Here is an 18,505-nt window from a genome sequence, read left to right on the forward strand (position 1 = left end):
GGTAGATCCCAGGAAAACAAAACAGGGAAAAGCCTGCTACGAAGGAGACAAAATATTTGACTGCAGGAACACTAGGTTAAGTGATATGGTGATAGGTTCGAGTCAGATGGGTGACCACACAATCTGACTCCACTGTTCTGCTGCATAGGACAGCAGTGGGATGCAGTATTTACTTGACAGACTGGCATGTATATCAGTGATGTATAATCATTCACCACATTGAACCATGATAGTGAAGATAGAAGACAGCTCTGAAACGTTTGTTTTTAACTAAATATTGACATGACTGTTTGTTAAATGAACTGTAAATAAATATAAAGTTCTGAGAGTTGAAATGTTTACTGATTTGTACTGTGTTGTTTCAGGTGGTAATCGGTACATTCCTCCAGGTAGTTCTGGTAGACCTGACCTTGCTAATGTGGCAGATCCATTTACTGGTGCATCTCGATATGTTCCATCTTATGGAAATGGTGTACCAGATTCTCCTGCAGGTGCTTGGCTGTATATTTTATGGAAAAATTTAATTCAGTCCATAGCAGCACTGTACAGTCTTCATTTCTGTGTCTCCATGTTAAGGCATATCTTCCCATTTTAGCTGGTATTGATTTCATAAGAGTTGGGTGACAAAGACTTACATATACTCTACTTTTTATGATACCCCATGCCCTTCAATAAGACACATGCCAAATTTTTTTGAAGAAATAAAAATAAAACAGTTTGTATGAATTTATTTCAATATTACTGTATTTTTACATGTTTAGTATAAGTACATAGTATGTAATAACTTGAAATTTTAGTGCCATGTTCTTTGTTTATTTCCACTACAGTCTTTACTTTCCAAGATCTGAAATCCTGTGTTATAAAAATGGTGCACATTAATGTCTTATCTGTGCCACTGTCTCTGTTGAACACTTTCTGACTGTGAAAAGGCCTCACAATGTTTGACAGATTAACAGCCACTGAAATACTATGGCTGTGAAAGGAAAGGGAGGGTATGGCTGACAACATGGAATAAGAACTTGTTCTAATATCAGATTTCCTTCTTCTCATTAAGTATGAACAATATTGAGTAAAACTGATGATGCTTATGTGGAGCAGAAGCACAAATGATTATGTGGACATGAGGGCCACTGTTGGCCTCTAGATTATTTGTCAGTCAGGTATTTCAGTGTTTATACTCAAAGAAGGGTGGAAGTTAAAATTTGTGCAGCCTTCCATGGCTGTAATATCCTGTGCCTCCTCTTAAGTGAGACAGTTCCCCTGCCACTGCTTGTAAGTAAGAATTCGGCATCTTAATTTGTGAATGATTATTGAATATAATATTCCATAAATTTGTTTACAGTGTTGTCCTTTAATAACTAATATAAACAATTTTTAGCTGCTCTGGTTATTGAAAAGAAACTTTGTCCTATTTTTTTTTTCAGTATGTGTTTGTTCACAATTACCCATGAGCTGTGGGAAAAGAATCATTCCAAAGCTCAGTGAGGACATTGACTATCCTGACAGAATACTTTCTGGACATTCTGTATAGAAAAATGTGTTCATGAAAAATACTGTTTTGATGTTGGAATCTTTAAGGATGTTGGTGATTCTGGAAATCTTTCTTCATATATTATTGTGACCTGACAGGTGGTGGCACCAGCTCAACATCACTGTCCTCAGCTACTTTGGATAATTGCCCTCTGAAGCCTTATTTTCCACAGAAGACATATCTACGATTCGACCAAGCTAATCTCAGTGTTATTTTAGGTGAGAAGAAAATGAATCTGCATTTCTACAAGGGTTGAGTAAACTAAGTCTTTAAATAGTTTTGTAAGAAGCCAGCAAAAGGTGTCAAGTCATTAAATTTTTTAAATCAGAGAATTTAAGCAATTCTCAAGCAGAGAAAGAACCCCCCCAAAAAAACTTTATAGTGACATTTCTTGAAGGGGGCATGTGGTAGCGTAGTTAGTTGCACTATGCTATAAACCAGAAGGTCGCTGCATCGAATCCCAATGAGGTCATTAGATTTTTTTCAATTTACCTAATCCTTCCAGCCACACTATGGCCCTGGGGTTGACTCAGCCTCTAACAGAAATGAGTACCAGGAATATCCTTGGGGGTAAAGGGCAGCCGGCGTGTAAGGTTGACAACCTTACCGTCATCTATGAGCCGATTGTCTAGAAAATGTGGGAACCTCAATATCTCACAACCCTATGGGCCTCCATGGCCTGTTACAGGGATACCTTCACTTTACTTTACTCTACTTTACTTACTTTTAGTGACATTTCTTGAGTTTGAACATGAGCTGTGCTTGTGTTTAAAAAATCTTGTTAATGATAACAGTTTGGAAAATATAATGTTATTGCCTTGGTCAGTTTGGTGTCTTTTTAAGGTGCAGGTTAGATAAAATGTATTGTTTCTGTAAAAGATGCAAGAAAAATGAGTTGTAATGGTCAGCATAAATGGTGAGAACTCTTGCATCAGGTGTTCCAGAGCATTGTTTTGCAATCATGGGATTTGGTGGTTGCCTGGGTGCAATACGAGGTCTCAGAAGTGAGAACTTTCATTGATGATCAATGTAATACCAAAATGTTCATAATGGCAAAAGTACACTCCTTTTAAAAAGAGAAGTTTTGTTTCTGTGTGATGACAAAGGGAAAGCACAATAGACCATTGAAGGTCGCAGTGCTAGGGCCAGTTTTATGGCTCACCCCTCATACTCATACTCATACTCTATGTGATGAGACTACTGTTTTTTGACAAAATGCTGGGAGGGATGCAAGATATGAAAGATTGAGAATTACTGTACGACAGTATGTAAATGGTTAAGAAAAAAGTGAATTTCATGAGTGTAGTGCATGGAAAATTATGTCCAGGCTATATACGAGTATGTATTCCCAGAACTAATGAGTACAGCTGCAAAGTTTCTCTGGAAGTTACCTGCACTTAACCAGATTGCATTGTATCTTATTTCAGAAAAATTGCTAGAATTCAACCGCTCAACAGGTGATGGTATTCACAAGGTACAGGATAGTTATCTGGAGGGTGTAATAAAGCTAGCAGGAGCTGATGCCACTGCAAACCCTCTCTATATGCAGGTGCTGAAGCAGCTTCTGCAGTGGCCACAGGGTGAGTGTGAACTGTACATAGATTTGGAAAATTGCTGTATGAGGAAAGAAAGCTGCATTGTTCCTTGTTCTTATTTTAATGTGTATGATATTTTGAGAACAATTAGTATAATGTTAAAACTGGTTCCATCAGAACCGTAAAATCAGGATATATTTAGGAAATGGAGGAGAAAGGTAAATTTGGCCCTTGGCATAAGCACAGTGCCATGAAGGCATGTATGAGGGCGAGTCAAATGAAAACCATAAATTTGTAATAAAAAAATCGAAATTTTGTGCCAATATCTTGTAAGTTGGTAAGTATGCTACAAACAGCATGCAGAATGGCCTGTAGGTTGCAGCATAGTGCAGATGCACGAACACCGTCACAGCACCAGTATAAGATGTCTGCCCCACTTGAGACTTGCACCAGGGAAGAACAGTGTTCTGTTATTCGGTTTTTGTGTATCGAAGAATGAAGTTTCAGTATGGTGATGCATGTTTGTCACAGCAGCAAGTGTACGAATGGAGTAGAAAGTTTGCAAATGGTGTGACTTCAGTGGAAGATGCTCCTCGTCCAGGTCAGGCACATCGAGTTGTGACTCCAGAGAACACTGCAGCAGTTGAAGTCATAGTGAGGGAAAACCCCCGAGTGACACTGAATGAAATTGCAGCAAGTTTAAACATTAGTCATGGTTCAGCACACCACATTGTGCACGATGTGCTCCAGTTTCACAAAGTGTCTGCAAGGTGGGTGCCTCGGCAGCTGACTCCTGAATTGAAGGACCTACGTATTGATGCTTGTGAAGAACTTCTGCGGTGCTTTGAACGAGAAGGTGATGACTTCCTTGCAAGAATCGTTACTGGGGACGAACCCTGGGTTCACTTCCACCAACTGGAAACGAAGAGAGCAAGCAAGGAATGGCGTCATTCCTCATCTCCAAAACCGAAGAAGTTTTGAACACAACTATCAGCAGGGAAGGTTATGCTGACTCTCTTTTGGGACGAAAAAGGCGTCATCTTGGAGCACTACACGCCGAGAGGGACCACTGTCACCAGTGCATCATACTCAGATCTCCTAAAAAATCATCTTCGGCCTGCAATCAAATGAAAGCGACGTGGATTGCTGTCCACAGGTATCGTTTTGCAACATGACAATTTAAGGCCCCATACTGCCTGTACAACAGTTGCGACAATCAGTGACCTGCATTTTGAGTGTCTTCCTCATCCAGCATACTCACCAGACCTTGCCCCAAGTGATTTCCATATGTTTGGACCACTCAAAAAAGCAATGGGAGGAAAGATGTTCTGTTCTGATGAAGAGATATGCTACATGGTGCATGAGTGGTTGCGCAGACTACCAAAAGATTTTTTTTAAAGGAATTCATGCACTTTACAAGCACTGGAGGACTTGCATTGAGCGTGGGGGGATTATGTTGAAAAGCGATACAGCTTTGTACCACTTATGCACAGTAAATAATACTCAAAAAATATTTAAGGTTTTCATTTGACTCGCCTACGTAGTATTGCTATTGGATGCAATTCTGAACCAGGTTGATCCAACTTCTATCCATACGAGGGGGTAACCAAAAGAAACCGAACTTATTTTTTTTTAAACTTATTTATTCAGATTTTAAGCACAAACCTTCAATCCCCTTCAAAGTACTCTCCACTTACACTAATACACTTGTCTAGTCTTTTATTCCATTTTTCAAAACATTGTCTAAATTCATCTTTTGAGATGCTTGACAGCGCCTCCGTCGTTTTTTCCTTCACCTCAGCAACATCAGCAAAACGCTTTCCTTTCATGTCTCTTTTCATTCGAGGAGACAAAAAAAAGTCGCACGGGGCAAGGTCGGGTGAGTATGGAGGGTGATGAACAGGGGTCATACCATTTTTGGTCAAGAATTGTCGTACAGACAGGACTGTGTGAGCAGGGACATTGTCATGATGGAAAAAACAGTCACCCGACTGCCACAAATCTGGCCGCTTCCGCCGCAAACTGTCCATCATCGATCTTCCTTGATGATTTCATGAATTTTTTCAACATTTTCATGTGTTTGGGCCGTGGAAGGATGACCAGAACGAGGTTTGTCATCAATTGACATTTCACCATTTTTGAAATGGGAAAACCACTCAAACACTTGAGTTTTCCCCATAGCATCGTCCTTGTACGCCGTTTTTAACATTTCAAGAGTTTCTGTTCCACTTTTCCCGAGCAAAAAGCAGAATTTCACCGCCGTACGCTGTTCACGAAAATCAGCCATTGCAAAAACGACAATCACACAAAACAGTTGTCACTATAAACTCTGCCGAAACTAGTCCTTACCTTCTGAAGCAACGGTAGTCGGCTTATCGACTCAGGAATGTTACGTATAGCTCTATGTGCTCATAGCGGCAAAACGCGGTACTACAAAAGCTCTGCCCACAAAAAAATTAGTTCGGTTTCTTTTGGGTACCCCATTGTATACCCTCCACAACCTACTTCCTTCCATCATCTTGGTGATTTTCGAACAGTATGCATTCCTTTTCACCCTCTCCAGCTCATTACTACAGCCTCCTTGTTTTCACTATCCTAACAATATTAGATACTATATTATATTTTAGCATCCCATTACATTGAGGCATCATCCTTTATTATCAAAGTATCCATCAATAAAAAGATATTAGGAATATGTTTCACACTAAAAATGTATTTCATCACTTTTTGATGATGTTATAGTCATTACATGTCAGTAGGACATTAAAAGCACATTGTACATTAAAAGTGATTGTCCATTTTTCTAAAATGTCTTTACTCATATATTTGTTCTAATTTTTGACATGTTTCGGTCACATGGGCCATCATCAGGTAATTTCCCTTCTTTTGGGGAGACCACTGCACTGTATACTTGTTCACTGTGCTTCCATGCGCGTCAAATGTAGCACTATATCATGATCAGAATCCTGTCGTTGCATTCTGTTGCGGCTATGGTAGTTTTTGTGAGTCACATGTATCAGTAGTGTGGTTTACCTATGATGTATAATGATTTTAACAACATCAGAAAGTGTTAAAAATACATTTTTAGTGTGAAACATATTCCTAATATCTTTTTAATTGTTGCATTTATGAATGATACTTTGATAATAAAGGATGAATCTATTTCCTGCTTGTCTCTACAGACCTCTAAGAACCTTGGCCTCCTTCACAACAGATGCCCATTCTTCTCAAATCTGACATCTTTTTTTAGGTTTCTTAGCATATTTTTCTGAGTCGAGGGTGTTAGCCTCATGCTTAACTTCTGTAATGGAGGACAAGGGGTTATCATTTATCTATCCCCTACCCTTCTACCTATGTAGCATGGGTAACTACCAGGAGGGTAAGCTCCTATTGGCATAGCTGTCTATATGATGAAAGCATATCAGCCTCCCCCCACCCACCCATGTGCAGGTAGTAGGCAAGGTACAATGCTAGATGACCTGTATAAGTCATGAGGTCCATTCTGAGGTAGTATCCTAAATTCCTTGCTTATTTCATGCCTTCTTCAGACATCAGACATCAGACTTGGTTATTTCAAAGATCCCATCCAGCTCCGAGGTTTTTGTAAAAGTTTAGTGATGGAACATTGATTGGTGAAGGGTTATTAGGTCTGTGTCTGGACATGTGACAGTATGATCAGCACAGTGATATTATTCCATTCTTTTATTGCTGATTACTATATTTACTCATATTTACACGTGCCTACGTTTAGACATCCACTCCTCCATACATCTTCATGGTGTAGTGCTTAATTACTTAAGCACAGGGACAACTTTACCTTACCTTATCTGACCTACATTTAGACAAAAAAAAATTCAGGGGAAAATTAAATACTGTATTTTATCCTTGATAAAATTTAACATAAGTAATTTTCCCAAAAAATGTGACAATTTAATGCATTGTAGGAACACAGCATTGGGAACATCAGTGACGTTTTCCATGAAAATCATATGTTGATCAAAAATTTATCAGGGGAATTTTCTTCTCTGTCTTCATCAAGGAATATCATATTTGAGTTTGTAGGTACAAATATCCGTAGCGTGTTTCCACATTACATTCATGTTTAGTCACATTTTCCCACAAATTGTGCATTCATTGAAATTTTATCAAGGGGCATTTTGTCTCTATGTTCATTGAAGAATCATGTAGTGAGGTCTGGAAGTGTATATATCCCTGCCACATCACATTCAGCTGTAACTGTTTCAATGTGACATGTAAAATTTTGCTTGAAGAACAGTATTAATATATTTTATGCACCACAATTTCAAACACAGTTCTTGGGCTAAGGAAAGGCGTGTAAATTGTGTGACTAAATATTGTAAATGGTCTTGACATTGTAAAGGTTAAAATGATATATACGTGGTGCTGTCCAAAAGTTCCTGAAATATATTAATAAGAACTATTACATCTTACCTAGATCTTATTCTGCACATCACCTTCAAAGTAGTCCCCTTGGGTGCGCATACACTGATCATAGCGTTTCTGCCACTTTTCAAATGCATCCTGGAAGTCTTTCTTTGTTAGGGTGTTTAGTACTGTCTGAGTTTCTGCTTGAATTTCCTCAACTGTGTCAAATCTTTGCCCCTTCAACTTGATTTTCATCTTGGGGAAGAGAAAGAAGGCCCATGGAGCTAAGTCTGGTGAGTATGGAAGGTGGGAAAGAACTGCCATCTTGTTTTTAGATAAAAATTCCTGCACAATGTAAGCTGTATATGGTCGTGCGTTGTCATGGTGGAGTACCCAGTTGTTCGTGCGCCACTTCTCTGGACGTTTCCTCCTCATGCCCTCCCTCAGATGCCTTAGAACATCGTGATAGAACCCTTCAATGACTGTCTGACCAGAAGGGACGAACTCCTTATGAACAATCCCGTCAGTATAAGAAGCACATCAACATGGACTTAATGTTGCTCTTGACTTGTCCAGCCTTTTTTTTTTTTTTGCCGAGGTGAAGAAGGGCTCTTCCATTGTGACAGTTGCTGTTTACCTTCAGGGTCATAGCCATCACTTTCATCACCAGTGACAACCTTCAAAAGAAAGTTTGGATCCTCTTGAAGCTGTTGTTGAAGTTCCCTGCAGACTTCCAAGCGATGCTGCTTCTGTTCATTTTGCAGCAGTCATGGCACAAACTTTGCCGCAATTCTCACGTTCAGTTCCTCCGACAAAATTTGTTGACATGTACCATAACTTAGTCCCAAGGTGTTACAGAGGTCTTGGATGGTCAGTCTACGATCTTGCAGAATCAGATCCCTAACTTTTGTGACATTTTCTGGTGTGGTGCCAGTTGACAGCTGTCCCGAATGATCATCATCATCATCAGTCGAAGTTCAGCCATTTTTGAAATGCTTATACCAGTCATAAGTTTGTGTCTGGCCTAAACTGTTGCAACAAAAACCTTGCTTCAACATTTGGTGCGTTTCTGCAGCGGTTTTCCCAAGTTTGAAACAGAACTTTATACAGACACGCTGCTCTCTCAGGTCACTCATCGCAAAACCGCAAACTCACGGAAACACAACAGTGGAAATACGTTCACCAACAATAAACCCAACCACTCAACTCAACGCCGCTTGCCACACTGATTCAAGAAGGGTGTGTGGGGAGACACCTAGTGGTATTTCGTTGTACTCATAACCATTCATGCGCAAAATTCAAATTTCGGAAACTGTTTGATAGAACCAAGTAATAATTCATGGGTTCCTTTTGTTCTTATTTAATTATGCTCTCAGACTGGAGATTGCAGCATCAGTGATAGGATGATGAATGAATATGGAGCAGTTGGGAGAATGAGAATTGCTAGGCGAAATTGAAGTACTTGGAGAAAACTTGTCCTAATACTATTTTGTCCACCACAGATTCCACATGTCCTGACCTGGGATAAAACCCAAGCCACAGCGGTGGGTAGCTGGCAACTGGCATGACCACTTGGATTTTAGTGACTATGACTTTAAAGATGTATTTCTGTCTTACAGATATTGTATTCCCAGTGCTGGACATTGTAAGATTGGCAGTTCGTAATGCAGAAATCAACTCTGACCTTTGCTCTGGCATCATGGGTGATCAACTGATTGGCCATTTGCAGCGTTTTCTCGTATCTCATTCGCTGACAGCCAACCAGATGCTGTCACTACGCATCCTGTGTAATATGCTGTCACATCCTGAGGGGGAGGCCCTAGCCATCAGGCACAAGGACTATTTGCTTTCAGTTGTATTTGACATCACTCCACCCTTCAATAAGCAGATGCAGGTAAATTTTCATAACCAGTCATTGGCAGGAAGGTATTTCAGGAGGGAAAGTTGAGTGAATAATTACGGACTCAGAGCCTCGGATAGGTACCAGGTATGTTGGTGTCCAATAAGTAATATGTGAGTATATGAGACAACTACTGGCCGCTAGTACATTAGCATCACAGTCTTATGACCAAGCCTAGTGGCCACAAGCACAGTCTGGGTTTGATGGTTCAAATCTACTGTCATAGTAAAAAATATCCTGGCATACAACCAAATCACCATAGATGATGTGATCTGCAAAACAAAAGAAATCACCCAAACCAAAGGAGTACCACAAGGGGACCCCCTCAGCCACATATTATTCAGTATTGCCACAGTGGATGTAATAGCAGCAATACGAGAAAGGTCGAAAGATGCAGTGATATATATGTATGCGGACGACATGGTCCTAGGATCACCAAACAAGGAAGAACTCCAACACGCCTTCTCAGCACTGGTAGAATGGGCAGGAAATAACAGTCTAAAGATAAACTGGGCAAAAACCCAACAGATGGTCTTCCAGAAGGGTGGACGCACAGCAGCAGACGACAACCTACAATATGAAGAGGACAAAGTTGAAATAGTAAATTCGTTTAAATACCTGGGAATCACTTTACAGACTACCGGGACGTTCAGATTACACATCAAAGACAAAGCACTGGCAGCCATGAAAGCCATGTACGACATTAACAACTTACAGCATCTATGCTTAAAGACAGCTATGAGTCTATTTGACACAAGAATCCTACCAATACTCACCTACGGGATTCACCTGATATGGGAAAAACTGTCGAAAAAAGATCTGGCCAACGTCGAGGGAGTGAAAGCAAAATTCCTGAAAACCATAATGGGCATTTCAAAACACACGCGCTCCCGCCTAACATATGAATTGACACGGGAGCCCTTCCTCATCGAAGAGCTGAGGATAAAGCTACAGCTGCCATCGACAAAGAATGTAGAAGCACACCTAGTGGAGAGAAGGAGGAAAAGAGAAGAAATACCTCTAGATTTCTACAGCACGGATGCCATGTTGAACTGGAACTGGACCAACGCCAACCAGAGACTAAGACGTGGTGATAAAACTAGCAGTGCACGGGTACCACCATAAAATAAGTAAAAACCTGTCTTATCACGACCCAAGTGAAAACTGCGTGTGCTCATTATGTGATCAGTTCTGCGATGTATACCACATCACAAGATGTAAAAACAACCATAAATCTCTGTGTGATTATAGCAAAGGCTAAAACTCAGAATCTATGTAATGCACATTCGTGCGCTTTTCTGTTAATAATAAAATCTACTTTGAGGCACTGGTGTTTAGCTATGACTTGGACTGTATTCTAATGGGAGATTATTGCAACATTATGCTAATGCAGTGATTTTAATTGGCTAAGTGACCATGTTTGTTGTATAAAATAGCTTCAGTTAAAGAAGGTAAAATAATCCTTGAGCTTAATTAATAGAGCACTGTGCCATGAAGATATGTGGTGGAGTGTAACTCATCATTCTAAACCTCAGCAATAGATGGAGGAGATTGGTCACCTTCATGACCCAATTGCTTTACCTCCAGGGAAACAGCCCCTGGTACCCATTGTATAGAAGGCTGGGTGAGCCCCAGAGCTGGTCTTGTTGTGGGGAAGAGGTAAATGATAATTGAAGCATCTGCATATAAATTGCAGGCAGTTCTTGTGAGCTTACAGAAAAGACAACATGAAATTTCAAGGATATTGGGAGAGGATGGAGGAAACAAAGTGATGGGAAAAGAATGGATATAAAAAGATAAAGGAACAGAACAGTAGGAATGTGGGAACTGTCCCAATGCACGGCGGGGAGGAAGGATAAGAGACTGATGATAGTACAGACAAATAGGAGTGATAGGAATGCAAGGGAGGGAAGGAGATAGAAATTGTAGAAGTGATAAAGGAAAGAGAAAGAAGAATGATTTTGCACATGATCTTTGATGGGTCATGTACTACTGTATGACCAGAATTTACTGATCCCTCTCATTAGCACACAGCTCCGTTCAGCTCGAAACAGCATTGACTGATGGTGATATCATTTGTTTCCATCAACAAACAGCAGTGGCAATAATCATATATTGATCAGGTGTATTCTTTATTTGCAAGCCCAATTCTGGTAGACATTGTTGTATGTACCCTGAACACTACCTGTCAACTGCACTCTTTGATGTTGGAGGTTGAAATGAAGATCTAACAAAAGTGATGAATTTTACTGTTGGAGTTGGGGCTGAGGATCATTAAATTGCAGCTGTGCTGTAGTAGTACATAATGGGAAGATATTTGAAGTGCCATCATGAAAAATATATGCACCTTGGTGACCTGGTGCCCAGGATTTGTGTAGGCCTGTGTATAGCCACACACCAATATTTTCCTAATGTGTTGCAAATTACGTGTCTCAAAATTTGATGACATAGTTCCACTTAAAGAGCTTTCAGTTTACTAATACCTACTTTATCTAGGACCCACACCTTTGATCCATAAGTTTAAATATTTTCTTAAATATATTTCTCCATTCTTTTTGTTACTTGAACATCATAATACCGAATTTGTCTAATTTACTACATATCTTCTTCGATGTAAATACTTAGAGTACATATTTCTTTAACTCTGAAATTACTAATTAATGTTAATCATGAGTGTTGCATTCACAGCTACAGGAGCTGCGTTATGCATGGGACATCAAGAAATTAGGATGAATTTGAATGTATGTTGGCAGTTTGTTTCCTTGTTTGTTGCAGATTGCAATTTCAACGCTTCTCTTAAATCTTGCTGTAGCTTTCAACCGAACTCGGGATTCGTTGAGTCGTGCCCGAGCTGTGGTGGCCTCATCTGTGATATTACCACGTTTGTCTGATTCAGAAGCACTGTTTCGAGGTTTAGTTGCTTTAGGTACTCTGATTTGGGATGCTGATACCTTACAAGATAAAACAGAATTGATTGAGTCTGTGAATAGTTCAAAGGAAATTGTGACTTTGCTTGATAAGTTAAGTGCGGGTTCATCTATGGACAAAGTGACCCAATGTGCTGCCCAGGTATCTGCATTAATGCAGGTATAGTTCTTGGTCATGGTGAAACAGTTTAATTTCACATTAAGTCATTGCCCTGCTTTTTTAGACTTATCTGTTGCTTACTGAAGTATGTTATCCGGACTTGTGATATTAAAGATGGAGTTTTACTTCTAAAGTACAGAGCTCTTAGTGTTCAGCTGCCAAAGGAAATACATCAAACCATAACAGTTATTCTTAGCTTTATACATGAAATAGCAAAAATGTAAAACACAGTTCTGAGGATAACAGATACTGGAGAAGCAACATTTTCTTTGTTTCAAATATACTGGTCATTCTGTTTCTCAAATATGTGACTGCATGATATAGAAATGATTCTGTGAGGAATGTTAGTTGCATTTGCTCAAGTGTAAGGTACACTTCAACATAACATACCCGTTTTTCAAACGATAAAATGAAAGGAAGAAAGAAATGCAATAGCTTCAAGAAATAAATGGCATAGTTGAAAGACTGCCTTCAGATTGAATGAAATATGGATTAACCATTGGGTTATTTTGGAGTACTGATTGTTGTAAAGCATGAATGTGTTTATTCTGATTACATAAATAAATTTATTTATTACAGTAACACAGTTGTAAATTTTCTTATATGACAATATGCAAAGTGTTTACACAGTTTACATGAATATAACAGAATTACACTTAAGTATGTGTTAATTTGTTTCATTAGTATCGATTTATAGGGCAGCCAGGATAGCTCAATCGGTATAGCAACTGGCTGCCAACTGGATGACCATGGGGTTAGAGTTCGAGTCCCAGTAGGCTCAAGAATTTTCTCTTCTCCACGTTGTCCAGACTGGCGCTGGGGTCCACCCAACCTCCTCTCCAGTGGGTATCGGAGACTCTTTCCCCAGGGGTGCAGTCACCTCCACCTAGTGCCATGGTCAAGAAAATGTGGATCTATGCATCCACTCCCCCATACTACTTCATGGTGTAATGCTTAATTAGTTAAGCACAGGGACAGCTTTATCTTTTTTTACCTTTTGTATGGATTTATAACACAACACAATTTCACCAAAGTAAACATGTCCATTACTTGACATGTAAAAGTTGGTGCTCCAGTAAGGAATGGTGTATGACCATAATTTTATAAAATAAAAAAAATCTCAGTGATGGTGTCTCTTTTTCATCTGCCAGTCAAAGGGGAAGTCTTAAGGTTTTCAGTTTGGTACTGGTACATGCTGAATTCTGGTTGTGGGTATGTGGAAGAAAACCCTTTCCTCCTAAACCACAGTGGGCTAATACTGTCTGAACCAGACACATTCATTTAGGTTGCAGTCTTCCGGCTAGCAGTGAAACACCACGCTGCTTTCTGATCCGTGTGAAAATTTCCATCTATAGCTACAGTTTCTGTGTGTCCACTTTTATACATCATAACCTTTGAAGGATACTTTGAAATCATGACTTCACTGAAAATGCATGGCATGAACTTCAAAGGTTCTAGAAAGATTGTGTGATAAAATGTGAACATAATTGTAGTAGACTGCACTCACTTGGGGGAGGGGAGGGGAGGGGGGGCAAAGGACAACACTAATACTGAATGAAATGCTGCTGAACATTGCCAGTATCCTCTGGCTTTTTGTAATCAAGTGAGATCAGTATTTGGTTTCCATGGAAATGACAAGGTGACAAAAACTGCCCTCAGGCTAATTATATATACCTGGAAATATTTAATATTCGAGGAAATGAACTATATCTCTTTCAGAAATTGGAAATAAAAAATAATAAGATCTAGTAAGTCCAGCCAAAGTTGGAAGCAAGAGACCTGTTGTTTTTTTACTTAGTCACTCATCAGGACTGGAAGAAATTTAAAAATACTTCCAAATGGTAATCAAAACATGGCAGAGTTCATCTTCAGTGTTGCACTCTAAAATATATGATTCAAACACAAGACTACCATAAATATGAAAATAATTTTCCCCCTAAAAGTTAGTGGAGCTGGGATAATGTAGTTAGTATAGTGACTGGCTATGGGCTGGATGACCAAGGGGTTGGAGTTCGAGTCCCGGTAGGGTCAAGAATTTTCTCTCCAAATTGTCCAGACCAGCTCTGGGGCCCACCCAGCCTCATATCCAATGGGAACCAGGGACTGTTTCCTGGGGGGTGAAGCTGACCACTCGCCTCATGCTAGTGCTGAGGTCAAGAAAATGTGGATCTATACAGCCACTCCCCCATATGCCTTCATGGTACAGTGCTTAATGAGTTAAGCATAGGGACTCCACCTTACCTTTTACCCTAAAAATTAATTTAATTGCATCACTACAATGTAGAAAATTACAAACAAACACAACTTTATTGTGTATAGTTTGTCTCAAATTGTATAGATCTCATAAAAAAATGAAAATAATGTGCGTGTTGCAAATATGCACTCGGGGAAGTGATGCACACTTTGGTCTGTTGTAGCCTAGGATATCCCAAGTGAAAGGTCAAAGTGATAATACCTTTCTTGTATGATATGGAGCCATGTTTCACTCATAATCATGTCGCATACCAAAATATTTTGTGATGTCAACAGAGACACCTGTGTTTGAGAACAGGGTGCAAAGAATATTTGGTCCAAAGGGAGAAAAGAAGTGATAGTAGCATAGTGGTTAAGGTACTGTGCTACAAGTCGGAAGGTTGCGGGTTCAAATACTGATGTCATTGAATTTTTTTCGATTGACCTAATCCTTCCAGCCGCATTATGGCCTTGGGGTTCACTCAGCCTCTAACAGAAATGCGTACCAGGAATTAAATAAATAATTTTCCTGAGGAGTAAAGCGCGGTCGGCGTGTAAGGCTGACAACCTTACCGCCATCTTTGAGCCGGTTGTCTAGATAATGTGGGACCCTCAACGTCTCACAACCCTATGGACCTTCATGGTCTGTTACACGGATAGCTTTACTGTTTACTTTAGTAGGATTGAGAAAACGCATAACTGAGCTTCATAATTTGTACTTTTCCTCATATATTAGTATGATCAAGTCAAGATGGGTGAAGCATGTAGGATGCACATACCATGCATAAAAGTTTTGTTTTGAAAATGTGAAGGCAAGATCACACTTGGATGACCTAAATGTAGGTTGATAGGTAATTTTAAAATGGATCTTAAAGAAATGGGGTGAAAGGTATGGATAATAGTTTGGCTTATGACAAATGGTGGGTCCTTCTGAACAGTAAAGAACCCCTGGTTTCCCTAAAAGGTAGAGTATTTCTCCACTAGTTAAGTGGCTGTCAGTTTCACAAGAACTCTCATCAATGGAATTCTTGACATAGATGAGGATCATCACTTACTATGGTACATTAAATGAGTGGTAGATTTGGTAAATTTGTTTATGCTTTTAGATTGGCTAGTAATATTTATGTACAAGGTGCGGCAATAAAGAAACTGGATTACTTTTATGACTCATTTCTGACCACGTCGATGACGAAGAGGAGGGTAGGGCATTGACCCATGGACTTCCCTCTACCGTCACACAGTTTCATTCACACGCATCGGTTAGTCTGGCCGCAACCATTGTTAGAAGCGGATTGTGTGTCTGAGCTCCGTCGGAATAATGCTGAGTGCTAATGTAGAACGTGTTAACATCAAATTCCTCACAAAACTTTGAAAATCTGCCACTGAAACTTACAATTTATTGACAGAAGTATATGGTGATCAGTGTCTATCTCGCACGCAAGTTTTCAAGTGGTTTAAGAAGTTTATGGGGGGTAGGAAAAACGTCGGGAACGATCCAAAATTGTGCCGTCCTTCCACTGCGAAAACTCCAGAGAATGTGGAGAAGGTCGCTAGAATTGTTCGAAGAGATCGTCGACTGAGCATTCGAGCAATTTCTGAACTTACGAACATCAATAAGGAAAGTGTTAGGACAGATTTTGCACAACGATCTGGGCATGAAAAAGGTGTGTGCTAAAGTGGTGCCAAAAATCCTTACACCCCAGCAAAAGGAACATCGAGTGAATTGCTGTGTTGACACTCTTGAAAACATTGAAAATGATCCTGATTTCTTCCAAAACATAATTACGTGTGATGAAACTTGGATTCTTCAATATGATCCAGAGACTAAGCGACAATCCATGCATTGGAAGAGCCCCAAATCCCCTAGGAAGAAGAAAGCCCGCATGAGCAAGTCCAAATTGAAAGCAATGATGATCTGCGTTCAAAGGGACCAGGTTCGAGTCCGTGGATGCAGTGAAAGCAAAAGCGACGCAACTCTTGAAGAGCATAACACAAGATGACCTGCAGCACTTTCCAACAGTGGAAAATTCGCATGGAGCGGTGTAGGGATCGGGGAGGGGACTACAAGCTTGTACATTGAAGGGGATAACATTTCGATTGTCTGATTTTTTTTCAATAAAGGGTTAGAGCATGAATCCGGTTTCTTTATTGCCGCACCTTGTATGTCATTAATGCGGGTATTATGATATAACAATCAGTTATCATTTCTACAGTTTTATAATTTTTCTATTTTGAAAATTTGAGCAATACTTAGCATTATTTCAAAACGTTATAAGTATCATATGAAGTAATGGAAGAGTGGATATTGATCTGTCCCATTATAAAATAGTTTACTCCATTAAAAATGAAGTATTTTGCTCTGTGACTGCATTTACTTACTAAGCTGTGAATAGGATAGACTACAGAGTGTCAATTGATAGGCTCATCAGTGAATAAGGAATTTGGAATGGCAGAAGAGGTCATGATCTAATTTTAGGTATTATCTTGGAATATTCCTGGTCTGAGGAAGAGCACAAAAATATAAGTCAGGATTGTTTTATCTGGCAAAGCTCTGAACCAGGCACCTTTCAATTATGTCACAAAGCTTTACTGCTAGACCCACAGCGCAAAAAAATATCAGTTTTATGTAGTCCAGTTTTAGGTAGGTGGAAGTAGCTATATTATAAATACTTTTCCATTTTAAATTTATACATGAAGGTAAAAATGTAAAGGTATCCCTGTAACAGGCTGTGGAGGCCCATAGGGTTGTGAGACGAGGGTCCCACATTTTCTAGGGAATCAGTTAAAAAACACACATGCACACACACATGTATAGATGTGAACAAGGCAATAAGTACTAACAAAAGATGTTTCATTCTACACTATTCTGTTGCCTAGTCACTTAAAAGCTTTATCTAATCTACATTCACACACACTACATTTACCTTTTTTGAAAATGCTAATAAATGTAAAATATTTTAAAATTTCTGGGTTATTTACATAATGTATACTAAATTTGTAAATATATTCAACTATCAGTATATATTACAAGCATACCTCTACAGAAATCACAACATTCACAGCTTTACCAATTATAGCAAAATATGTAGTGACACAATTCTTAAATCATATTGAATAAATCAATTTGCACATTCACAAGCATCAATCCAATCATTATAAACATCAACTGGCTCTGACAAAAAGTTTATAGTTGCCTGGTAATCTTCAAGACAAACTCTACACGTTATTTTGGCTGTGTTTCGTCCTTTATCCCTGAAACAATGGAGAATTTAACTTTTACAAACATCGTATCCTATATAAGCACCAACACTGACAAACATGGAAAATAAAACAAACATATAGGACATAATGATAAAAAAAACTCAAAGCCATAATTACATTTTTACTTCACACGACTTCTCGTGGTTACAAAATGGGCAGTTGAACTGAAGATCTAAAGGCTCAATTGCCTTCCTCTTTGGTGGTGGCTTTCGCTTACTTTTTCTTCGCCCCATGGTACTGCTGAAATCACAAAAACGAATACTGTATTAAAAACATAACCTATACAACTGTCTAGATTAACAACAGTGTAACCATGAAGCTACTATAAGCAACAAAATCATGCTGTGTTTTGAAAAGAGTTTATATTAATTCGACAAGTGTAGTTCAGAATTATTATACTGACCTTTTGTAGTGTGAATCCTTAATAAATTCTGGAGTAACGACACTCCGTATATACCAACACCACCACCACCACCAATCACATACTTCTCCGTGCAGTGTCACCACAACAACCAAGAAACCTACGAATGCGTTTTTTGATTGATTGATTTATTTCGTCACTGTAGATCATTG

At 39.2% G+C, this 18,505-nt stretch overlaps 2 protein-coding genes across 3 annotated transcripts in view; one reads left to right on the forward strand and one right to left on the reverse strand.

Moving 5' to 3' along the window:
• The window catches only part of LOC111873946 (phospholipase A-2-activating protein), a 34,422-nt gene extending 21,401 nt beyond the window's left edge, over positions 1–13,021 (forward strand). Inside the window, exons 9-13 of the mRNA XM_023869052.2 lie at positions 366–491; positions 1,630–1,749; positions 2,959–3,111; positions 9,072–9,346; positions 12,128–13,021. Coding sequence (XP_023724820.1) covers positions 366–491; positions 1,630–1,749; positions 2,959–3,111; positions 9,072–9,346; positions 12,128–12,445 — 992 coding nt within the window. The 3' untranslated portion in view covers positions 12,446–13,021. The remainder of the gene's footprint in view (positions 1–365; positions 492–1,629; positions 1,750–2,958; positions 3,112–9,071; positions 9,347–12,127) is intronic.
• Positions 13,022–17,535: 4,514 nt separating this feature from the next.
• LOC111873947 (transcription elongation factor 1 homolog) lies at positions 17,536–18,444 on the reverse strand. 2 transcript variants are annotated; one of them, XM_023869054.2, is made up of 3 exons: positions 18,336–18,444; positions 18,050–18,169; positions 17,536–17,923 (listed from the first exon to the last, which is right to left on the reverse strand). In XM_023869054.2, the coding sequence occupies exons 2-3, from the start codon at positions 18,163–18,165 to the stop codon at positions 17,791–17,793; spliced, it is 249 nt and encodes an 82-aa protein (XP_023724822.1). In that variant the 5' UTR covers positions 18,166–18,169; positions 18,336–18,444; the 3' UTR covers positions 17,536–17,790. The 2 variants fall into 2 exon arrangements, with proteins under 2 accessions (XP_023724822.1, XP_023724821.1); XM_023869053.1 differs by having other exon boundaries at positions 18,050–18,172; positions 18,336–18,443.
• Positions 18,445–18,505: the final 61 nt, after the last annotated feature.

The sequence above is a fragment of the Cryptotermes secundus genome, unplaced genomic scaffold, assembly GCF_002891405.2.
Source record: "Cryptotermes secundus unplaced genomic scaffold, Csec_1.0 scaffold691, whole genome shotgun sequence".
Lineage (NCBI taxonomy): Eukaryota > Metazoa > Arthropoda > Insecta > Blattodea > Kalotermitidae > Cryptotermes > Cryptotermes secundus.

What these genes read in the sequence shown, in the direction of transcription:
- LOC111873947 (XM_023869054.2), bottom strand. Translation starts at nt 18,165, where the DNA reads ATGGGGCGAAGAAAAAGTAAGCGAAAGCCACCACCAAAGAGGAAGGCA. An exon ending in AAGTCGTGTGAAGTAAAAAT is followed by an intron (nt 17,924 to 18,049) that starts GTAATTATGGCT and finishes CCATTGTTTCAG; the next exon opens with GGATAAAGGACGAAACACAG.